The 25,707-nt window shown below is 38.1% G+C and overlaps 1 protein-coding gene across 1 annotated transcript; it reads right to left on the bottom strand.

Annotated features, from left to right (window-relative positions):
* Positions 1–25,178, bottom strand: AGL26 (tRNA (cytidine(34)-2'-O)-methyltransferase). The gene is made up of 7 exons (XM_086422888.1): positions 24,965–25,178; positions 24,731–24,837; positions 6,994–7,062; positions 6,805–6,863; positions 2,707–2,767; positions 2,566–2,619; positions 1–679 (listed from the first exon to the last, which is right to left on the bottom strand). Exons 1-7 carry the CDS (start codon positions 25,128–25,130, stop codon positions 401–403), a joined length of 795 nt encoding a protein of 264 aa, XP_086279014.1. The 5' UTR covers positions 25,131–25,178; the 3' UTR covers positions 1–400.
* Positions 25,179–25,707: the final 529 nt, after the last annotated feature.

Below are 25,707 nucleotides of genomic sequence, written 5' to 3'. Positions count from 1 at the left end.
TTTCCATCATTTCCCAAATATTCCCATTAAAAAAATGTATTAATTTCTACACCATGAAAATCTCTCTCCGAAAATATTGTTCGATCCCGATCAAAATGGACATGGGAAGTAAAATTTAATACATTGGTGGTAGATTTCATAACAAAATATAATTCTAAAATTATCAGTAATGGGACACCACAATTACATAATGGGATGTTACAGATTGAGTGTTAGAAATACTGCTCTTCAAAGAATTAGAACTTAAATCCACAATTGAACGGCCCAGATTGCAGCATTGGTAGGCGCCATGACAATGATTAGTAGGGTCCATGGCTGGTCAACAGCAGTTTTTTTTTAATCGATTCTTTCCCGTTGAGAATTGAAGAAACAAACTAAAACGGCAATTGAATTATTAAAATTAAGCAAATATATCCTCAGTAATCAACGATCCTTCGCTATCGATGCATGTCTCAGACGTGAACTGAAGCTGTTCATAGTTTAGCTGTCTGGAGGCTTCATACAAAGCAATACCAACACTCACAGAGAGGTTCAGACATCTAACATAAGTTTCCACCATAGGAATCCGAATGGTCCCACCACCAAAAGTTTCACTCTTGCAATCAAACAATGCTTCTGGTGGTAACCCCGAAGTTTCTGAACCAAATACAAGCCAATCACCTCCCCTGTATGCGAAATCCTGCAATAACAAGCACAATCCGTAATTCAATTCGAAATCTTTACTTTCTTGGAATTGGATTTTGCGAACTTGTGCGTGTGGTGGGGGGAGCAAGCATTCTGGGTGGTCACAGACTAGGGCTGTCATAGGATTGGATTTTGGACCAGATCGGGGTTGATTTGGTACCAATCCGATAAGTATCGGATCAGGAACTGATCTGATAAGTAACATATCAGACGCTTAATGTATCGGGTTTTGATCAGATCTCAATATTTAGATCCAAACCCGATCCAATAACAATCAGATCGGGTCCAGATCAGTCCAAATCCTATTTGATGTACAAAGTCTAAATAAATTTCATATATTTAAACAAATATATAATATAATTAATATAATTTCAAATATTTTATTGGATTGGATCCCTTATCATATCAGGATATGGTCAATCCAGATTTGATCCAATAAGATATCAGATTAGAACCTTATCGGATCAAATCTTAATTGGAATCTAAATCATTGATCCAACCTGAAGTTATCAGATCGGAATGGATCAGATTTCGGGTCTGATCCGATCCATTGACAGGCCTATCACTGAAGGGGAGAGGCACGTACGTATAATTGTGCAGGAAAATTGCTGGGAAAATGTGATTTGTAAGTATACGATTGTGCATTTTCATGGGAAGTGGAAAATTATTTTCTTGTCTGGATGGGGAAAGTATAATCTTACCCATTCATAATTACCCCTCACAACAAAACTAAAACCTAGCTCTTTATGACATTTTCCTAGGAGAAATTGAGCATCTCCAAACATTTTGTGAGGAAATCCATTTTTTCCAAGACCATTTACATGGGAAAATGATTTTCTTTGGAAGAGAATGTTTCCTCTGAAATCATAGACACCTATAAATGAAAATTTGGTTACATATGCACGCTTAAAGTGAACTCTTGCCTCAGAAATTGTTACATGTTGCCAAACAACTTTGTAAACACAATCACAATTCAAAACCTAAGTCCACAATAGCATTTCACGAAACTTAATTGTTACATGGTGAAAGAATACTACATTGATGCTGAAACCAAATGCCCTTTCTTATTCCTTAATTCAATAAAGTTTAAAAAAATTAAAAACAAAAAATAGAGAAAAATAGAGATAGAATACTCATAAAAGGGAAAAATAAATGGTATTTTAGAAACACACCCTATTAAATTGGTGATATTAGCTTACCCCATTGAAAAATGCAAGATTAGGTTTACCCCATTTGACCGTAAGTCAACATTGCTTTGTCTTGATGATTTAATAGTGAAATTTTGATTTAGTAATTTAAGTGTTTAAAGAGCATTGTGAAAGAAAAAAAATCAAAATTTCAATGTTAAGTCATCAAGAAAACACAACGTTGACTTATGGTCAAGGGGGATAAACCTACTCTTGCATTTTGCAAGGATTGCCTAATATCACCAATTTAACAGGGGGTATTCTAAAATACCCAAAAATAAAATATTGGGGAAGTATTTAACAGATGGAAAGAATTTAGAATAGGTGAAACGCATTGCCTATAAGCGTTTATAGTCAATTGAGAGAAGAAAGAAAATCTAATGTTTAAGACCGAGATTTTCCTTGAGGAAATGAATTATCAGTTGAGATGCTCAAAACTAAGTCCCGAATATATGATAACAAAGAAAACAGCATTACTTAAAGAAGAGATTTCAAATATTCTTCGGTTGCAATGCAATAGAATTAAAGTAGGTTATGATCTTAAATGCGCGTTAATTTAAGTTCCAATAGATAATGTGTAAGGAAAAAAAGAAACTGCCATTCATGTTGACGCAATTGTAAATATTAAGATTCAAAGCAGAAAAAGAAAAACCCTTAAACCAAGCAAGGCCGTTCGAAAGGATGAAAAACTCACCGAATGAATGGCTGCTCCTCTCTTGGTAAATGCCAGCAACCGTTTAGTCCCCTCCTGCAGTAAAAATAGAAAGGAAAAAAAATAAACCTACCCTAGCGAGAGCGAGAGAGAGAGAGAGAGTAGTGTCATGGTGGAGAATACCTGTTGCCTGAAATAGTCTCTGAATTCTGCCCACGAGCCATGAATTTTAACAACTACATATCTTATTTAATTGGTTAATTCTTGAAAACTTGTAGTAATTATTTGGCATTACTAGAAACCTAAATATGTCAAGAAGGGAGTCAAACAGAGGATATGACAAAATAGCTGAATAAAAGCAAGTCAGCAAAATTGTAACTTAGAGCAACTCCAAGAGTAAGGGAAGCATGCGTGGATCCTACTCAAATCAAAACAGAGCATGTCTAGCCCATATCATATATTCTGTCATTAATTCTATATTCAAATCTGATTCTACGATTTGAATTCTACAGCTGTATATTCTGTCATTAATTCTATATTCAAATCTGATTCTAAGATTTGAATTCTACAGCTGTACATTGTAACAGTAGCATAGATTTAGATTTACCATTTATATATTTCCTAAATTAGCTTCTCAACCATTGTGTATATAACATAGGATTCTTATCAATAAAGTGTGGAAAATTATTCATTGAAATTACAGCAATATTTGTTTCTTCATATGGTATCAGAGCAGCCAATCTCTAACGAGCCACAAATCCAAGTCACCACAATGTCTTCCTCCTCTGATCAAAATCCAAACTTTAACCTCAATACCCAACCTACTTCCGCAGCAGATAAACCTCTAATTACTCACTATACCACTGCTCCACACACCCCGCAACAAAATGGTGTCTCTGAACGTCGTCACCGTCATCTAGTAGAAACAGGCCTTACACTTCTTTATGATGCAAATCTTGATTTCTCGTATTGGCCCTATGCCTTTCAAACAGCTTCTTACCTCATAAATAGACAACCCACTCCACTTCTCCAAGAAAAATCACCGTTTGAAGTCCTTTTTGGTCAAATACCAAATTATTTGAAATTCAAAAAATTTGGATGCATTTGTTACCCTCTCACACGACCCTACAACTCAAATAAAATGCAACCAAAATCAAAAGCTTGCATTTTTTTTGGTTATTCACCAACCCAAAACGCATATAAGTGTTTTGAACCTCAAACAAAAAAATTCTTCATCTCACGGCACGTGTTGTTTGATGAAAGTCAACAACACTCCAGTCCGTCCCAAATCGTGCCATCCGTGACAAACCAGAACACTCGAGAACCTCACAAATATCAACCCCTCTTCTTCGATGCTCCACAGTCTACCGTGCCTCCATCAACGCTGTCCAGCATGCCTGCCTTATCGCTGCCTCCAGAAGATTCCCCTGCCATTGTTGCATCCTCATCAAGTAATTTCGAAACCTCAGCTTCTTTACTTCATGATTGTTTGCAAGTCCTACGTCACAACACCACCAATCCGAACCCTTCTCTACATGACAATAGGACTGATTCTTCTTTAAATTTGCAATCGCAATCTCATGAATTTTCTACTGATACACATCCAGGTTCAGATCATAATTCAACAAATTCAAATTCCACAAATCCTACCGGAACAAATAATCCTCCTCAACGCACTCATAACATGACCACAAGATCAATGAACCAAATTTTCAAACTAAAACAGATCCATACCATCTCCAAATATCCTCTCCCCCAAACCATTGAACCAACGAGTGTGAGCCAAGCCATTTCTCAACCTCACTGGCGTGAGGCCATGTCTAATGAGCTTACTGCTCTAATGAAACATGGGACTTGGGACCTAGTTTTACCACCTTCAAACTGTAAACCTGTGGGCTGTAAGTGGGTATTTCGGGTTAAAAAGGAAAGCTGATGGGTCAGTGGACAGATTTAAAGCTCGTCTAGTTGCTAAGGGTTATAATCAACGTCCGGGTGTTGATTACAAAGAAACCTTTAGTCCCGTGGTTAAACCAGCAACTATTAGAGCTGTCTTATCTATTGCAGTCATGAATGGATGGGATTTGAGGCAAATGGATGTCAACAATGCCTTTCTAAATGGTGAATTAACTGAGACCGTGTTTATGGCACAACCCCCGGGGTTCAAAGATCTGTCCAAACCTAATCATGTTTGCAGGTTAAAAAAGGCGATCTATGGGCTCAAACAAGCTCCACGGGCTTGGTACACAGCACTCAAAAATGTTATTCTTCAGCTGGGTTTTCACAATTCCAAGGCAGACTCCTCTCTTTTCATTTACAGCCAAGGATCAAATCTTTGTTATTTCCTAGTTTATGTTGATGATCTTGTACTTACCGGAAATAATTCAATCCTTGTGGCCACTATTATTAAGCAGCTGGGTGACATGTTTTCTCTCAAGGATATGGGTTCTCTTCATTTTTTCTTAGGGATTGAAGTAATTCCTACCCGAGCAGGATTATTTCTATCACAACACAAATATGTACGTGAACTTTTAGCCACAGCAAATATGAGTGGTGCAAAAGATGTGTCAACACCTCTTTCTACAACTCAATCCCTTCAATTGGTTGATGGCACCGCTGCTGTGGACAGCACAGAGTTTCGTAGAATAATAGGAAGCCTTCAATACCTTTCCTTGACGCGTCCAGATATCTCATTTGCAGTCAACAAACTCTCTCAATTTATGCACAAGCCGACTACAAATCACTGGACAGCAACCAAAAGGCTCCTTCGTTACTTAAAACAAACAATTTTTTATAGGATTCAGATCAACAAAGCTGGAACTCTGGTATTAAGGACATACTCCGATGCTGATTGGGCTGGAAATGTGGATGACCGCACGTCAACCTCTGCATATATAAGTTTTTTGGGATCTAACCCCATTTCTTGGAGCTCGAAGAAACAAAGAGCAGTTGCACGATCCACAACAGAAGCTGAATACCGGGCACTAGCAAATGCGGCTTCCGAGACAATGTGGTTGTCCACTCTTTTCAAAGAACTAGCATTTCCAATCAAAGAAACACCCCAGCTGTTATGTGACAATCTCGGCGCCACACATCTCAGTTTTAACCCAGTCAATCATTCGCGCATGAAACATATTCAAATCGATCTTCACTTTGTGCGTGACTTAGTGCAAAAAGGAAGCATCCAAGTAAGACATGTTCATACTCAAGACCAATTAGCTGATCTGTTAACGAAGCCATTGTCAAAACAGCGCACGGAATTATTACGCAACAAGATTGGTCTTGCCGATGGAAGCTCAATCTTGCGGGGGCGTATAAGGCAAGCATGCGTGGATCCTACTCAAATCAAAACAGAGCATGTCTAGCCCATAACATATATTCTGTCATTAATTCTATATTCAAATCTGATTCTAAGATTTGAATTCTACAGCTGTATATTCTGTCATTAATTCTATATTCAAATCTGATTCTAAGATTTGAATTCTACAGCTGTACATTGTAACAGTAGCATAGATTTAGATTTACCATTTATATATTTCCTAAATTAGCTTCTCAACCATTGTGTATATAACATAGGATTCTTATCAATAAAGTGTGTGGAAAATTATTCATTGAAATTACAGCAATATTTGTTTCTTCATATTATGGATAGTTATTTTGGATATTCAAAGAGGTATGCACGCCAACCATGCTATCTACATTAATATTATATTATTTTTTTTCCTTCAACCCAATAGTCATGAAATTACCTGCAATCGTCTTGAAGTGTCTTTGGGGCCAAAAATGGGGATTCCCAAACTCCCCCCCCTCCCCTTAAAAAACGGCTATTGAAAACACCACTCTCGAAAATGGAGAGGGGGATGGATAGTGCGTTAGAGACCCATAAAAGGAGTTTGACTCTCCAAAATAGCAGTTGAGGGGAGATGGAGAGTTAGATGGCTACCATGTTGGTTTCTCTTAGTAACCAAACAACATTACTAGGAGAAGCACTAAAAAAATACTTCAATTGAAAATCCAGATATAATTCCAAAGAGGATAAGGAAGCCAGACGTCATCTAAACCTAGTCCCAAAAACACTGGACTGGACAAGTAAACATAGATTTGTGTTACAGTTCACTAAGTAAAATGGCGAATGCCAAGCAATATTGGAAAATATAGAAAAAAGTTCATCAATATGCAAAAAAACACCAGAAAGAAGAGTTGACACAAAAGAAGATAAAATATGGATCCTATAAAAAAATATGATAAAATAGGGACTATATCATGAGAAAATTTGTGGGATACGGCCAATAATCCAATCCTGCACGCTTCAGTTTTGCATCATCCACCTGAAATCCTAAAGGCTGATAAAAGGAGCAGAATCAACACATTTCTTGAAATACTGAAATTCAGTCAAATAATGCAGTGATCCTGATTACAAATTCCAAGAGATTGAAGTGAAGCTTCTATGGCCACTAAATAATACCAACCAACCTCTACAAGGTGCAGTCCCACAGCTGATGCTGCACATGTTCTGGCTATGCATCCTGTGTTTCCAGGAATCTGCAAGGGAAAAAAGAACTCAAGTCATTGCAAGCAAACAAAAGGAATTGAAACCACATGAATTTTTACTTGATGCATGGGAAAAGATTTGGTGCTTGCTAGAAAATGTTGAGTATCTTGTATGATGCATTTATACAAGATTATTTGTTATTATTTTTTGGAGGGTGCGGGTGAGGGGGCAAGAAAACCCACAAATTGGGGAGATGCCTAATGTCCTATCTTTTCACTTTAAACAAACATATAAGGACCTAAAAAAATTTCCAATGAAAAATAAATGTGAGTTTCATTTACTTGAGATTCTGCACATTATATTTGGGAATTAATAGTAAATTTTTCCTCACAAATTCTCAGATTTTCGTATACTTGTGTTAATGTGGGGAGAGCTAATCTCATGGATATGTTACTCTAGATGATGGCTTTTTGTTATGGCGCGTTATGTATCATGTACTATCATCATGGTTACTCTATCATTGTTAAAATAGTAGTACATTCTTACAACATTTTTGAAACAATTATCCTCCTCTAATGATGTGTGAAAATCGTTTGCTGGTGTTTGATTACACATAGAATCAAATACTGATCGCAGGAAAAACATTAAGGGACAATATTATTTTGTTCCAAACCGAGAAGGCTGCATAGAGGGAAACACTCATTAGAAAACTCTTCGTTGGAGAGGATGTTCATAGATCCAATGACCAAAATCCTAACAATTATAGCTTTTTAACACTAAACAACTAACATGAGTGCTAGGGTGGTTAGTTACTAGTCTCAATTTGTAGCTTCTTAAGTTATTCTATTATTTACTTGTATTGTACAGGCCTTACAACATTTGTTGCTGTTATGTGCACATTTGTAAAGCTACACAATTTTTTTTTGATAACCAAAATTTTATTGAAAAGGGAACAAGAAGTTCACAAAGAGAGAATACAAAGACAGAAAGCAAAACAGAGAAAAAGAAACAACAAAGCCAAAAACCAAAAAGAACAACAAAGACCACGGATGCTCTGTTATTAGCCAAAGAGATTTCACTCACTCGACTCCCAAGAAATGTTATGTAGAACAAGTTCTTGAAAAGGGTTTTTATTTGGCTTAGTGAGCTGGAGCTCATGTTCACTCAGTGAACATGATTGCCCATGAGGAGTTTTAGATGATGATGAGAACTTCAGAATAATTTGGAATTTAGATTGGCCATCCTTTTAGAACAATAACTTGGAGCTTCTATGCATGTGGTAGGATCTCGGCCAGACAATTTTAACATCTAACAACACATATCCATAATGCACGTGAGGTAGTAGTTACCATTCTATAAGAACTAAATGGTACTGCTTATTACAAGTTTGTCAAAGGTAACACAATTCTACATGTTGGATATTTGGGGATGAAACTTGATCAAGCACATTAATCTTACAAATAGGTTGATATTTGTAAACACCCCAATTTTTTTTACTCTTTTTTTTAATCAGCCAACCCAAATTTTCAGAAAATTCCCATATTTTCAGCCAAACTGCCCTTGAGAAGCACAAAAACCTCGACAGTTGAGTGAAACCCCACCCACAGTTGACAATTGGCCATAATATCCCATTCAGAAAGTAATCCCAAGGTTTGGAACGGCACCCAAATCCAATCAGCAGAACCGGATCAAGCTGGAATAAAAGCCCAGAAACCCCAGGATTTTATTGTTCAAATCAATCAATCAGGACCCGATGAAACGATGTTCTCTTGCTTGTCTGGAAGAATGGAAGCTTCTAAGAGGCAAAAATCCAGAGTTCAAACCCTGAGGGACAAAAACAGTCTTTTTCACCTATCATTAAAAGCCCAAAGAGCCAGAAATAGGATCTCCAGCACTGAAACGAGTGATGATGTTATCCTCACCACTAAGGAAGCTATTGGAAAGGAGATTCTAGGTTATTTTCAGGATTCGTTTGGGAAAACATGCCTGATGATTAAATAAAAGACGATTTCCTTTGGCACCCTAACTCTTCTCTCCTATGATCTAGTTGTTTGCTTGGGAAAAGAAATGTCTGATGAAGAAATCCAGATGGCATTGTTTTCTATGGATGGCAATAAAGCCCCAGGACCTAATGGGTTTACTGCCACTTCTTCTAAAGAATCGTGGAGCATAGTGGTGAAGGACTTTGTTTATGGCATGAAGAGCTTCTTTAGAAATGGAAAATTGCTTAGGGAAACCAGTTCTACCACTATAGTTTCGATCCCTAAATGCTCAATGCACACACACAACTATTAAAGACTAAAGGCCCCCCTATCATGCTGTAATGTGTTGTATAAATGCATCTCAAAGGTGTTTGCCAACATATTGAAGCATCAATATGCATTCATCAAGGGGAAGAGCATCTCAGACAATATAAAGCTATCGCATGAAATTATCCGGAACATAAAGGTCCCTCGTCAAGATAGACCTGCAAAAAGCCTTTGACACCATCAAATGGAGCTCAATTACCAAAAGTTTGGAGATTTTGAACTTCCTAGCTAGCTTTACTAAATGGGTTGAATCCTGCATCTCTTCCCCCATATTCTCCATCTCCATCAAAGGCAGCTTTCAAGGGAATTTTCAAGGAAAAAAGGGGAGTTAAACAGGGCAATCCTCTCTCTCCCTATCCTTTTATGATTGCAATGGAAGCCCTTTCCTTTATGTTTAGAGACAAATTGAGGGACCACTCCTTTGATCTTCACCATAAATGCACAAATACCATTGTCTCTCATCTTTGTTTTCCAAATGACCTCATGGTCTTCTTAAAAGTCAACTCCAAGCCTGCCAACCTGGTTCCAATCCTTCTCTAGCTTGAAAGTGAATGAGAGCAAGAGTAAAATCCTTTTTGCAGTAGTCAAAAGTAATGTTGAAGAATCCATCAATCAGCTTATGTGTAGTGACCCAACTATGAAATATCAAAGAATTTATTTATTAAGATTTCAATATATATATTTCAAGTGATAATATTAGCTCTCTTCCTTTGGGAAAATTCCAATCTCCGCGCATTTTTGCTTTGTCACAAACTACAACGACCTCAAAACCCTAATTTCCTCTTGTAGAAACCCTTGTTTTTCTTTAGAAAACAAGGCCGTTTTCAACTTATTATAATAAACAAGTCTTTTTGCTACAGTAATTCAAGCATTCGGACGAAAATACCCTTGCACTCATCACACAAAAACACATTCACAAGTCAATCATATTTCTCTCTCTTCCTCCATTATCTCTCTTCTTTTTTCTAAAAAAAATATAAAAAACCTGCCTTTTTGGAAGAAACCCTTCTTCCTCGCTAAGAAACCCTATTGCAACCATCATCACATCATCTTCTTAGACCTTCGTCTTCTTATCTGAACTTGCAACCATCATCTTCTTCGAAGGAAAACATCTTCAACACAGTAAGCTTCAAATTGAACTCAAGTGTAAGCTTTAAATCAATTCTTCAAGTTGATCTTCAACATAGTAAGTAATAAGAAAAACTGTAATCTAAGTCCCATCTAATCCAATGCACTCAAGTGAATTAGACTAATTCCAATAATGAACACAAAAACCATTGCAGGACCAAGTAATCCCAATATTACTACTACCTACATACAAGGATAGTGAATGCTTTCTCAATTGGAGGCCGATTATTGAAGAGTGCTTTCATTAATGAGTAGTGCTTGTTGTCATAGGGATGAGACAGATTTTGATTAGTTTTTATTTGAGGAAAGGTTTGGTGATTTTAAGATGTTACCATATTTTGTATTTTTATAGAGGAAATCGATTTGGGGTCGACTTCAAGACTTGGGTTACAAAATTTAAACAAGACTTTGAGGTTATCAGTGAGGTTGATTTCAAGCTTTGTGTGTTGCAGCTTTGTTTCTTCAAAGAAGACGATCGTGAGAGAGCGATAGAGAGGATGGTTCGTAGATGAGATTTTAGCAGAGGTGAGCGAGAGCCAGTAAAGAGAAGAAGATGAAGATCGAGGGTGAGGGTTTCATCAATGTTGAATGGGATTTCGTAGGTGAGGGGTTCGTCGAATAGGGTTGGATCGAATTTGTCGCATGTGAGGGTTAAGTTAATCACAAAAGATGAAGTACTCAGAGTTGTTGAAATTTTAAAACAGAGAGGTCAACTCAATTTTTTCTCAAAGATGAGAGAAAGATGCGGAAAGTATATTCGTGCGATGTAAGGGTATTTTCGTCCAAATGCTCAGGTTATTGTAGCAAAAGACTTGTTGGTTGTGAGAAGTAGAAAATGGCTTTGTCTTCTGTGGAAACCAAACTTGCAGAATTTTTTAATAAAATTCCCTAGAAATTAAGAAGTGTTATGAGAAATTTTACTTCTTAAATGTTGATTTTATTGAAGTTGATGGTAATTGAAAATATTAAGGGGGATATTGTTGAATAGGAAAGTTAAACATAGTTTAATTGAAGTTGAAGTTGAAGTTTGATCTCTTTGACATTTTAATGATAATAATATGGTGAACTAGGTTGGGTTGATGAAGAAATTGATTTTCTAATTCTATTGTTAGAAGCTCCCAAACAAACTTTAGAATTTTGAGAATGACAAAGTGTTTGAGAAACTAGTTTAACTTCCCAGTAAGGAGTATATAGTGAAGATTGATTGTAAGTATACTTCGGTGGTTTTTCTATTTTATTTACATTGCACATATGGAACCACATTATCATAGACTTTTACAAAGTTTATGTTAAGGTTCAATTTGAACAGTTTTGTTTGAAACTTATCTTGATTTCACGGGATTGATATTTATTCCAACTTCTTATTTATAGATGTATCTAGTTCTTATTTGGAGTTTTGAGTTATAAAAATCCTTTTGGAACCTTTATACAAGTCATATGAAGATATTTGCATATTATATTGTGAATGTGTTTTTGAAGCACTTCTAAGATGATTATATAACCTTTTGGTTATATTCCAACTTTTGAATATGATACTTTGCATTTGATTTTGGAAAATGCTACTAGAACCTTAGATTTATTTTGATAACTTTCGTTTGATGACAAATTGAATACCAACAACTATGTAAACATAATTTACAATTGGATATGGACTTTGAACAGAATACCATTAGAAACCCTAAATTATGGACCCATCATTTGGTCAGATGGTTACAAACTTCGGTCCCTACTAGTTTTGTCGTTAGCCAATTTGGTTGTTTTTGTTATCCAGCCAGTAGGGATGGCATTGGTATTTAGTGCCACTTCCTTGGCTATGTGTTAGTTTGAGCACCTATATGTGTGTTCAGGCTAAGTGCTCGAAATTGTTTTCCCCTAAAGGAGAATCAAGTGTTATTCTTGCATTTCTTGTTTATTTCATTGTTATATCGCTAGATATATAGATATGTGCTCACTAACATAATGTTAAGATAAGTTGAAGTGGTAGCGGCATTCACGATGTCTATTCTGTGCAATTGCGTTAGTGATGAGTTGAAGTGGATTTTTATTGGTGTGTATGGTCCAATCCGTGATTCGGAGCGATGTCAATTATGGGAGGAACTCGACCATGTACACAACTATTGGGATAAACCGTGGTGTTTGGGGGGCGACTTCAATGTGATCCAGTTATCCTTCGAGAAATTTGGCAAGTCGAGAGTGACTTCGAGGATGAGAAAGTTTGGAGAGTTTGGGAATAGGAATGAGCTCATTGATCTTCCTCTTCGAGGAAACCAGTTCACTTGGTCGAATAACTAGGATAGAGTGGTTCTCAACCAGCTAGATAGGTTCCTAATCTCAGGAAATTGTGAGGAACATTTCAATTCATTGTTGCAAGAAACAGTGCCAAACCCAACCTCTGACCATTGCCCCATTTGCCCACGAGTGGGGGCTGTGAAGAGGGGCCCGATCCCTTTTCGGTTTAAGAACATGTGGCTACTTCAACCAGGTGATAGAGATCTTATCCACGGTTGAGGAAATGAGCTACCTTTTCAAAGGATGTCCGGGATTGTCTTCAAGATGAAACTCAAGGAGATCAAAGAAAGGTTAAAGAAATGGAATGTGGAGACTTTTGGTAGGGTGTAGACTTAAAAGAAGGAAATATTACTTGAGATCGAGGCTCTTGATAGGGAGGAGGCTTTCTTCGGAAAGGCGTTATAAGAGAGTGGATTTGAAAGAAAACTTTTAAAGGCTAGCAACTATAGAAGAAGTGAGTTGGTGGCAAAAACCAATAGTGAAATGGCTTGAAGAAGGTGATAACAACACAAAATTCTTCCATCGGATGGCAAATGGTCACAATAGAGCTAATTTCATCTCTAAACTGAATATCGATAAGGTTTGGAAGGAAGGGGATGATGAGGTGACTAGCGAAGTGCTGGAGTTTTACTAGAAATTGTATATGAAAACTTATAGCGCCCGGCCAAATTTGGACAAATAACACTTTGACACGATCTCTATAGCCCAGAAGACTTTCTTGGAGAGACCGTTTGAGGAGGAGTCCATCGGACTATAACCGCCATGAGTAGTGATAAAGCCCCGAGGCCAAATGGTTTCTCAATGGGTTTCTTTAAAAGGGGACTTAATGCAGGTGGTATCGAAGTTTTATCACGAGGGTTTCTTAGATATAGGTTCTAATTCTTTATTCATTACGCTTATTCCTAAGGCTCATGGGGCAGAGGACATTGCGGATTTGAAACCGATTAACTTGGTTGGGTGTACCAATAAAATCATTTCTAAGTTACTTGCGGAGAGATTGAAGTGTGTACTAGATGGGGTAAATAGCCAGACTCAAAGTGCCTTCATCAAAAGTAGACAGATTTTGGACAATGTTCTCATAGCCAATGAGTGCATTGAGTCAAGGGTGAAATCTGGGAGGCCCGTGGTTCGTAAAATCGACCTAGAGAAAATGATCATGTCAGTTGGAGCTTTCTTCAATATATGTCGGGTCACCTTGATTTCAGAAGGATGTGGACTCGTTGGGTGATGAGGTGCATCTCAAAGGGTTTCCTTTTCCATTCTTGTGCATGGGTCCCCTCATGGATTCTTCAGAAGCTCGAGGGGTCTAAGATAAGGCAACCCACTCCCCTTTTCTTTTCCTCATTGTAGCAGGGGCTCTTAGCAAGATGATCGCTAAGGCAGTCTCCAATGGTGATCTGCAAGGTTTCTCAACGGGTTGAGGGTGCCCTCAATTGTCACATCTCCAATTCGTAGATGATTTGTTGGTATTTGCAAAAGACTCGCATAGGCAGTTGGGCATCCTAAGTGTGGGTTTGAGGCAATTTCAAGTTTAGCCATTAACTTCCGTAAGAGTAAGGTGTTCACGATCAATAATGTGCATAGTTCTGAGCTCCTAGGTACCACCACTCTTGGGTGTTCTGTGGGGGCACTTCCTACTAACTACTTGGGGTTGCCACTAGGCACCCCAGCTAGGAGCAAGACCATATGGGATCCGATTTTAGAAAAGGTCGAAAGGAAGCTAGCTTTGTGGAAGACGAGATAATTGTCTAAGGGGGGAAAAGGTAACCTTAATCAAAAGTTCTTTACTGTCACTCTTCCATATCCCAAGAAGCGTTGAGATAAGGTTAAATAAATTGTTTTGAAATTTCTTAAGGCATGATGAGAGAGGAAGATAAAGTTTATCTTGTTCATTGGAAGAAGATTTGCACACCAAAAAATAAAAGGGGTTTGGGCATCAAGAAGTTGGGGATAATGAGCACTGCTCTATTAGGAAAATGGTTATGGCGATTTGGGGTTGAGAAGAACAACTTGTGGAGAAAGGTGATTGCCTCAAAATTAGGGGTAGAGGAAGGGAATTGGGATAGCAAGGTCAATCGAGCTCCTTTTGGATGTCGCCTTTGGAAGGGGATAACTTCTCACCACCCGGCTTTCCATAAAAATGTAAGAATGAAGATTGGGAATGGATGGCATACTAAATTTTGGGAAGACATGTGGTGTTTGGACATTAGCAACTCAATTTCCGGAGCTCTATGGGTTGTCTCAAAAAAAAAGGACTACCGGTAGCTTCTCTCACTTTGAGGGATAGAGATGGGTGGGCGTGGGACTTTGGCTTTAGAAGGAACCTAAATGATTGGGAGATGGACTTCGTGCCTCCATTACTTGTTAGTTTTGACAGGAAGGAGTTGCGAACCGAAGTTGAAGACTTGAGAGTGGTTTGGAGGAAAGAAAGGGGTTTTCATGGTCAAATCCTTCTACTCTCACCTAGTAGATCAAAATTTGCAAACATTCCTGGCATCTTCGATTTGGGGCCCAAGGATACCTTCAAGGGTGGTTTTCTTTGCTTGGTGTGCATCTTTGGGAAAAATCTTAACTATGGACCAATGCATGAGACAGGGGGTAATGGATCCCAACATGTGTCATCTATGCTTACGAAGCGAGAAAACCGCAAGCCACATCTTGATTCATTGCATCGTGGCAAACAAGATTTGAAAGCACTTTCTTCGCCTCTTTGGGGTGTTGTGGTGCATGCCGTCTTCAATCATTAATGTGGAGGGATAAAATCGTTTTTCATCTGGATTATTCATCTACACTATAAATACACATCCCGAGGCAGACACGTGGTATTATTTGAAGTGTATTCTACTTTATTAAGGAAGAATCCTAATTTAAGAGGATTCTTCCCCTTGTTATGTAATTGTTAATTTGGATAAGGGACAATGTGGTCAATTATAATTAATTGGGGTTAAGACTCTAATTAGGGTTTCTCTATTTAAAGGCTTGGAGGCCATTGTAAAAAGGGAAGAGGGGAAAAAGGAAGGATGAAAGATGGAAAGGGGGAGAGGAGGCTATGTAAATCTGAGATCTATAATGAAACGGCTCCCCAAGCCCATGGACGTAGGCACGTTTGCCGAACCACGTAAAAAATCTGTGTTCTTTCTCTTTTTCGTTATTTTTTTATGATTTCTATGATTTATTGTTTAATGATCTTGTTAAAAATTAGATCTCAAGGTCAATCACAAAAATGACCTCCACAATTGGCGTTGTCCGAACCACGAAAAAACACGCGGTATGGCCGAGGTCTCAATGAGAAATAGGGGGCTATCGTGAATATTGGCCTTCATGGATTTAAGATTTTCAATCCAATTTATTCATGATCTGATTTAGGGTTTTCATGGATTCACCGTTCGAGCTTGTCGAGGGACGAACTACAGATTGTCCATCAGATCAGGTTTTTGTTCAGTGAAAGAAGATCGACGATATCAATTTCACTAATTTGGGGCTCCGATGTGCTGCCCAATGGAGAAGAATAAGAACGAAAGAAACAGAGGATAAAGGTGAGTCCTGTGTGCGTAGCGGCGGTGCGTGTAGCAGTAACCGTAACTATAGAGGGGTTACACTGGTATAGGGGACAATAACATACACGTTTTTAGAAGGAAACAAACAAAAAATCTGAAGAGAGTTTCAGGTGTGAATTGAGTTTGAACAGGAACGGTGCAAGGCGGCCATTAATGGCATTTTTGGTTACGACCTTGCAGGCATGAAAGAGGTGCGTGCTAGGAAAACGAACGGGGAAGAATGCCTAAAGGGGAGACACGTGCAATATTGAAGGGTCAAATATTTAAGTGTGATCAGTTTTGGTGGATACGTACACTCCACCCAATCAATTTTTATGTACATACAAAAGTGCTCCATTTAATGAAAGGTTACTTTCTGTATAAAAATATTTTATTACTTCTTTGAAAAGGTGGATCTCTCGGTCAAAAAACTTACCTAAAACAATGTAAAGAATTGGTAAATTCAACTTAGCAATGGCATCGTCAAGGACCAATAGCTAAGGACAGATTTATATATTACAAAGGTTCAGGAATAAATAGATTCAAAAGGGTAAAGCCTTTGGAATTAAAAGGGAGTTGATAGCACCAGGCATTGAATGATATGGCCAGATTTATATATCATTAATGGCTTCCTCCGATCCTTGTTAACATATGACGAAGTTCGGGGTCGTTGCATAAGGCCTATTCTATTTCTATAGAAGGCAAGGGGCTGGTGCGAGATGTGTAGTCTTGGGGGTAACTATACAACCAGCGAGGTCTACAAAGGACTGTTACCACAAGGATGAGTGCATTCTAAATTAGATGGAATAGCATCAGTCAGACAGTGATGCTTCCAGGTATTTTATTTTATTTTATTTTTATGTTTTATGTTCGTGTCTTCTGGCATTCAAGATTTTAGAAAAAATATATTTATGGTAGATAAAAGGTAAAAGGTGGGGGTGTGTATTTATGAGCATCAATTTTAATATATTTTACAATGGTAAAGATGACTAAGACAAAATGCTACTGTTAACCTATTTAAATGAGTTGTTTGGCATTGATTTCGTCAGGACTAACCCCATTGTACCAAGCTTAATGTGAACACAAAAGAAAAAGTTCAATGTGAGAAGAGATTTCATTAGGCATTGATTTAACATTCATTACTTAGCATTGATATTACCAGGGCAATTCCCAAGTGGCAGGTTATAATAATATGTTAATTCAAAAGGAAAGTGTTGTGCCTTGTACAATTACATGGCTTTATTGTAGTTAAGCCTAAGGTGATATGACCAAATTATGTTACTATTATGTTAAGCCAATAGGATCACCTGGTGGAAGGTGGCACTCAACCAATGGTGGGGGATGATATTGCCGGGTCTAATTTTATATAACAAAATTCACGTGGAGGTGCAAGGGGCTAGTGTGAAAATTGCAGGGTACTACTATGAAAAGCCTGTGTCAACAAAGGGCTATGCGAAAGGAAGGTGATCCACCATATTTCAATTAAAAAGATTCATGCCAAGACAAGAACATTACGGTCCTCCGAACAAAAAGATGTATCTCAAATACTATGATACAATCAGGTATTTATGTTAAATTCAAAGTTCTTAAATTTTATTAACTGTCGAACAAATAATAACACCAAACAATTATATAGTTAGGGGGCTCGGGTTATACACATAATTAAGGGTCCTATGTGACCCTATTTATTACGCGAGTTAACTCAACATAAAAATAAGATGGGGGTTTCATGCGGACCCGTAAGATGGATCCCATGTGATCCAATTTGTTTTGTTTGGATGTCTTGATGAAAGGAAAAATTTTGGGGGCTAATTCTATGCCCAACTAAGTCGAGTCTACAGACTCCATCGAGTTAAGTAGCTCAATTTATAATTCAATTTATAATCCATTGTTGTATGTTTGGGGGCTTAGTTCGAGCTCGTAATAAAGGTCTCATGTGATCCAATTTGTTACTTGAGGAGGCTCGATTTAAAAGTAGTATAGGGGCTAACCTCGTACCCAGCTTGATTGAGTTTAGGGACTCCATTGAGATGAGAGGTTCAACCCATAATTATAATCCATTGAAATAAATGATTCTATGAACTTTGTGATCTTCGTTTGTTTAAGTTTTTCAGGTCAATTCAACAAATTTTTATAAGGCAAGAAGGTCGATTCCTCCCGGACCAAAGCATCACTCTATGAGGTAAGTGATGCGAAATCCTAATAAGGTCAGTTCCCCTTGGACCCGTGTGTCACTCTGTGAGATGAGTGATGCGAAATCCTAATAAGGTCGGTTCCTCCTGGACCCGTGTCACTCTATGAGGTGAATGGCACGAGACTCTAATAAGGTCAGTTCCCTCTACGGACCCGTGTGTCACTCTATGAGGTAAGTGGCACGAAATTCTAATAAGGTCGGTTCCCTCTGTGGACCCGTGTGTCACTATATGACGTGAGTGACACGAAACTCTAATAAGGTCAATTCCTTTTGCGGACCCGTGTGTCACTCTATGAGGTGGGTGGCACGAAACTCTAATAAGGTCGGTTCCCTCTGTGGACCCGTGTGTCACTCTATGAAGTAAGTGGCACGAAACTCTAATAAGGTCGATTCCTCCTGGACCCGATTATCACTTTATGAAGTGAGTGATGCGAAATCCAATACGGTTGGTTATTCTATTGATTATCAAAGTTTTGGATTATTTTGGGATCTAAGCCCGATCTAGGACTTCGGTCGGTTCTTCTATTATTTAAGTCTTGGATCATTCTAGGATCCAAGCCCGATCTGGGATTTCGGTAGATTCTGTGGTTATTTAACAAAGTCTTGGATCGTTTTGGGATCCAAGCCCGATCTGGGATTTCGGTCGGTTCTTTTCTTATTTATCAAAGTCTTGGATCATTCTGGGATCCAAGCCCGATTTGGGATTTCGATCAGTTCTTCTATCATTTGTCAAAGTTGACTCATTATGAAAATCAAAACCAGCTTGCGGTTAATTTTATTATTTGAACATCTACTTATTATGGGAGTTCAACCGAGTTGAATATCAAGTTTGCAAAAAATAAGTTCGGGGGATCAAGAATCATACTAGTTCGATGGTGTTCATCAAGTTAGAAATATTTCTCGAAGGCGGATCTTGATGTATTAATCTCCACCTTTGAGAAAGGGCTGTTTGAAGGGATAAAATCGTTTTTCATCTGTATTGTTCATCTATAATATAAATACACATCCCGAGGCAGACATGTGGCATTATTTGAAGTATATTCTACTTTATTAAGGAAGAATCCTAATTTAAGAGGATTCTTCCTAATTTTAGAGGATTCTTCCCCTTGTTATGTAATTGTTAATATGGATAAGGGACAATGTGGTCAATTGTAATTAATTAGAGTTAAGATTCTAATTAGGATTTCTCTATTTAAAGGTTTAGAAGCCATTGTAAAAAGGTGAGAAGGGAAAAAATGGAGGAGGAAAGATGGAGAGGGGGAGAGGAAGCTATGTAAATCTGAGATCTATAGTGAAACAGCTCCCCCAGCCCGTAGACGTAGGCACGTTTGCTGAACCACGTAAAAAATCTGTGTTCTTTCTCTTTTTCATTATTTTTTTATGATTTCTATAATTTATTAGTGAATGATCTTGTTAAAAATTTGATCTCGAGGTCAATCACAAAAATGACCTCCACAATTAACATGTTCGAATATTGGGGTTCATGGGGTAAGCCATTACGTGATGCTAAAAGAATTTTGTGGAGGATCATTCCTTTCACAATTTGTTGGGGGATTTGGTTGGAGCGCAATAACCGCACTTTTGAGGGAAGATGTGACTCGGAGGGCAACATTGTAATGTCCATCTTGAGCTTGCTATTCTTTTAGTGCAAGGTCTTTAAGGAGTTTAGGGAAGTGTCCTTTGAAGACTTTGTTGTTAGATGGGACCAAGTTTGCAGCATCGAGAATATTTGACTTTAACTTCTCTTGTATTGTTTCTTTTCGTCAATCTTCTCGACCACCTTAATGAAATGACTTTTACCAATCAAAAAAAAAAACATAATGTTAACATGTTAAGCCCGTTTGATTGATTGAACCGTTATTGCTAAGGAAATAGGTTTTTATATGGGCCATTAGATGTTTGGTTTGGCTAAATAGTAAGGGGAGAGTTTTGTGTAACGCAAGCTTGTTTTCTTTGTGAATGTGGTTAGACTTAAGGGCTCACGGATGAACAGAGCAACTACAATATTCGCATAGGTCACTGTGGAGGTCGATTTTGTGATTGACCTCGAGATTTAACTTTTAGCAAGATCATTCACCAATAAATCATAGAAATAATAGAAAAATAACGAAAACGTGAAAAAACACAAAAGGTTTTTTACGTGGTTCGGCAAACGTACCTACGTCCACGGGCTCGAGGAACCGTTTCACTATAGATCTCAGATTTACATAGCCTCCTTTCCCCCTCTCCATCTCTCCTCCTCCTTCCCTTTTTACAATGGCCTCAAGGCCTTTAAATGGAGAAACACTAATTAGAGTCTTAACCCGAATTAATTACAATTGACCACATTGTCCCTTATCCAAAATATCAATTACATAAAAAAAATGGGAAGAAATATTTTAAATTAGGATTCTTCCTTAATAAACTAAAATACTTTTCAAATAATGTCACGTGTCTGTCTCGGGATGTGTGTTTATAATATAGATGAACAATCCAGATGAAAAATAATTGTATCCCTCCGCACAGCCCCTTCTCGAAGGTGGAGATTGATACATTAAGATCCACCTTCGAGAAATACTTCTGACTTGATTGAGCACCATCGAACTACTATGATTCTTGATCCCCCGGACTTATTTTTTACAAACTTGATATTCAACTCAATTGAGCTCCAATAATAAATAGATGTTCCAATAATAAACTTGACCGCGAGCTAGACTTAATTTCCTTAATAAGCCAAAATTCCGATAAATGCTAGAAGAACCGACCAAAATCCCAGATCGAACTTGAATTCCAGAATGATCCAAGACTTTGATAAATAATAAAAGAACCGACCGAAATCCCAGATCAGGCTTGGATCCCAAAATGATCCAAGACTTTGATAAATAACCACAGAACCAACCGAAATCCCAGATCGGGCTTGGATCCCAAAACGATCCAATACTTTGATTATTCTCCCAAAACGATCCAATACTTTGATAATAAAATAATCTACCGTAGTCCCAGATCGAGCTTGGATCCCAAAATGATCAAAGACTTTGATAATCAATAAAATAACCAACCGTATTAAATTTCGCATCACTACCTCATAGAATGACACTCGGGTCCAGGAAGAACCGATCTTATTAGAGTTTCGTGTCATTCACCTCATAAAGTGACACACGGGTCCACAAAGGGAACCGACCTTATTAGAGTTTCGTGTCATTCACCTCATAGAGTGACACAAGGGTTCGTAGAGGGAACCAACCTTATTAGAGTTTTGTGCCACTCACCTCATAGAGTGACACACGGGTCCGCAGAGGGAATCGACCTTATTAGAGTTTCGTGCCACTCACCTCATAGAGTGACACACGGGTCCGCAGAGGGAACCGACCTTATTAGAGTTTCGTGCCACTCACCTCATAGAATGACACACGGGTCCGCAAAGGGAACCGACCTTATTAGGATTTTGTGCCACTCACCTCATAGAGTGACATACAGGTCCAGGAGGAACCGACCTTCTCCCCTTATAAAAATTTGATGAATCGACCTGAAACTTGAACCAACAAAGATCACAACGTTCATAAAATATAATCATTTTATCTTGGTGGGTTAGAATTATGAGCTGAACCTCCCACCTCAACGGAGTCCTTAAACTCAATCAAATTGGGTACGAGGTAAGCCCCCATACTACTTTTAAATCGAGCCTTCTCAAGTAACAAATTGAATCACATGGGACCCTTATTAAGAACTCGAACTAAGCCCTCAATCATACAACAACAAATTGAACTATAAATTAAGCTACTTAACTCATTGGAGTCTGTAGACTCGATTGAGTTGGACATAGAACTATCCCCCAAAATTTTCTTTTGTCGAGCCACCCAAACGAACGAATTGGGCTCAAACTAAGCCCCCAAATATTAGTCCCCACGTTAATTTCATGATAAGTTAACTCGCGTAATAAATTGTGTCACGTGACACCTCATTATGCGCGTAACCTAAGCCCCCAAACGACTTTGTTAACCCGGTGCGATTTGGTGGGAATTGGGGATCCCCAATAAACTGAAGTGGACCCATGTCCTCCTTTTACCACTTTGTTTCCTTGTTCAACCATATGAATTTCACTATACATTGAATATTTATGCACAAGACCACACTTCAATTCACCCTCTTCTATTTACTTTATTGAAGAAGCCATGCAATAAAATTAAATTTTCTATATCTACCACTTTTAACATAAATGATACCTAATAATATTGATGTTTCTATATCCTTGCAGCGGAGTACGCTTGTTGTGTTGTATATGTCCTGTGAAATACCTTCGTTGTACCCTTTAATGTGGGATTACACAACCCCCGAGCACTGCAGATTTGCAACCTAATGTCCAACCTTAGCTGTTCCGCCATTTCTTCCTCCACACGCCCATGGTATTGGATCATGTCCTCATGCGCCACGTGATGAGCTCAACAACCGTTCATAAAAATGAAATCTTACAAAACTAGTAAGGCTAGCCTTACTCTTGAAAATGCCATATAATTATGTGGTCAGGACACTTTCCTTATCAAGGAAAGTGATCTCCTTATTTGAAAGGCCATAGAGTGGGACCCATCCCAAAGTTTGTTGAATTTCAAACTTGATGAAGAGCTTTGGCAACAGTAGGCCTACCCAGGTAGGTATCATATATATATTTTTTTTTCTTTTATGTTGCTGCCAGCCCACTCAACAATCACAGCACCCATACTCTCTTCCGCACACACAACACCCATTTCTCTCCTCTTGTTCTCTCTACAACATACGCATTGCCACGTTTGTTTTTTGCAATTGCCTCCCTGCTACAGAAGACACAATTCCTCACTTTCTTTAATTAAGTTTTCCTTTAGCAACAGAGCAGTCCACCGCTCCAAGAAACCCAATTCGATTAGAACCCTCTTTACCCCTTGCATTGATCTCTCTCAGTCCATCTCCATAAGCATCCTTGACGACAACTACATCTGCGTTCAGTTGCTCTTTGATCTTCTTCTCCATATATGGATTGTATCAACACGTAGGGAATCATCAAAGAGTCTTATCTAATTTTTTGTGTGAGCCTACCTATGCTGCCACGACTCACACAACGACTACACACAATTCTTCTCATGGCAAAAATAGATCTAAACCCCAAAATTTCAAGGGGTCCATCTTGGGGCAGCCCCCAACTCCTGATTTGGAACATCGATCATATCACTTGGTTTCTCATGGATTTTCTCTTCGTTCCCATGGACGGCGCCAATTGTGGAAGTCGATTTTGTGATTAACCTCAAGATTTAATTTTTAGCAAGATCATTCGCCAATAAATCATAGAAATAATAGAAAAAATAACGAAAAAGAGAAGAACACAAAAAATATTTTACGTGGTTCGGCAAACGTGCCTACGTCCACAGGCTCGGGGAGCCGTTTCACTATAAATCTCATATTTACATAACCTCCTTTCCCTCTCTCCATCTTTCCTCCTCCTTCCCTTTTTACAATGGCCTCAAGGCCTTTAAATAGAGAAACCCTAATTAGAGTCTTAACCCTAATTAATTACAATTGACCACATTGTCCCTTATCCAAAATATCAATTACATAAAAAAAAGGGGAAGAATCCTTTTAAATTAAAATTCTTCTTTAATAAACTAGAATGCTCTTCAAATAATACCACGTGTCTGTCTCAGGATGTGTGTTTATAGTGTAGATGAACAATCCGGATGAAAAATAATTTTATCCCTCCACAGTCACCATCCACACGCCACACCTATATATAGAGGCCTCTTGGGAAGGGAATTCACATCAAACATCAAATAGGCATTGTGAGTGAGGTAGCCCTATGTTTCAAAGAGTACGAAGTTATAGACAAAATTCAAAAAGATCAAAACTTTGATGATTCCACCATACATGATCCAAGTTGGACGGGTATCCTACATTTGAACTGATTTCCATCTAGTTCTTTCTCGGATGTAGCCTTATGTTTCGGAGAGTACGAAGTTACAAACAGCATTCGAAACGATCAAATATTTTATGATTCCACTATAAATGATCCGAGCTGCAAAAATTATTGGACAGGTATTCTACCTCTGAAAAAAATTCGAAAAGATCAAATCTTTTATGATTCCAACATACATGATCCGAGTTGGAAAAACCAAAAAAAAAAAAACTTTTTTTCCTAATTAAAGTCGATACCCCATTGATGAGGAGAACTCACATCCTATAATACTTAGAAACATTGAACCATTACAACAAAATGAATAAGTTTAGCTCTAATGAGAGAAAGAGAGAGAGGTGTTGGTACCTGAGGAGAAACTAATACCACTTGGAGAAGTTTGTTGTGTGAGACATCAGTAACCGCTTCTCCAACACCATTAGGCAGCCAATTCTCTCCACTTGTTTCACTGTCATCTGCGCAGAAACAAAGAAAATTCCTTTAATCGAAGAATAATTCTAGCCCAGAGAACTTGTACAAAGTTGGTAAAACTCGCTAATTGACCCGTAAATCATCTGAGTCAAATCGAAGAGAGAAGAGTACATGAGCACTGTAGAGTGGGTGGTGGAGAGAAGGAAGAAAGAGAGAGGTTTCGCTTCTTCTTCAACTCTGAGACTAAAAATGGAGGACGAAAGAAAGAAGCTCTGCAACGGAAACGATGGAGAGGGAAAATGAAATTTAGGGTACTCAATCCACTTGAGTCCATCATCACATTTGCAGCTCCAGACTCCCACAGGAACAGAGATTCTCTACTTGAAGAGAAGATTCTGTCTATGTGGGCTTGGGGAATTTAATGGGCCGGTCAGGCATGAAGTCCGGCCTGTAATGTATGGGAATCGGGTCGGACCCACATAATGACAAAAATCTGCATTTTTTTTTTTAAATCACAATTTTAATAATTGTTAACTACATAACGTTTTTTTCAAAAATTCACGAAGTTTTTTATATAAAAAAATCTTTGACTTTTAAAAAAAAATTACGATTAATTGTGATTTAATAGAATATTTTTTTGAAAAATTTACAAATTATTTTTTTAAGTGTTATTTTATCAGGAAAGTTTTCATACAAATCAACTTGGAATAAGGCATGAAGAGGCTCAATGGTACGGAATAGTCTTGGAATAAATGGGAGTGTCCAGAGTTTGGTTTCTTGAAGTTGAATAATGATAGTTCGATGTCAAGGACTGGACGTGGTTTTGGTTTGGTTTCATTGCTAGAGATTACCAAGGAAGATTTGTGCTTGTAGGTTGTGCAGCTTTCTCATACAATGATGTGCCTTGGATTGAA

This window comes from Akebia trifoliata, chromosome 14 (assembly GCF_017979445.1).
Source record: "Akebia trifoliata isolate Shusen 1 chromosome 14, ASM1797944v1, whole genome shotgun sequence".
NCBI lineage: Eukaryota > Viridiplantae > Streptophyta > Magnoliopsida > Ranunculales > Lardizabalaceae > Akebia > Akebia trifoliata.
The sequence above is the reverse complement of the archived record's forward strand: the minus strand, read 5'-3'. Positions and strand labels throughout refer to the sequence as shown.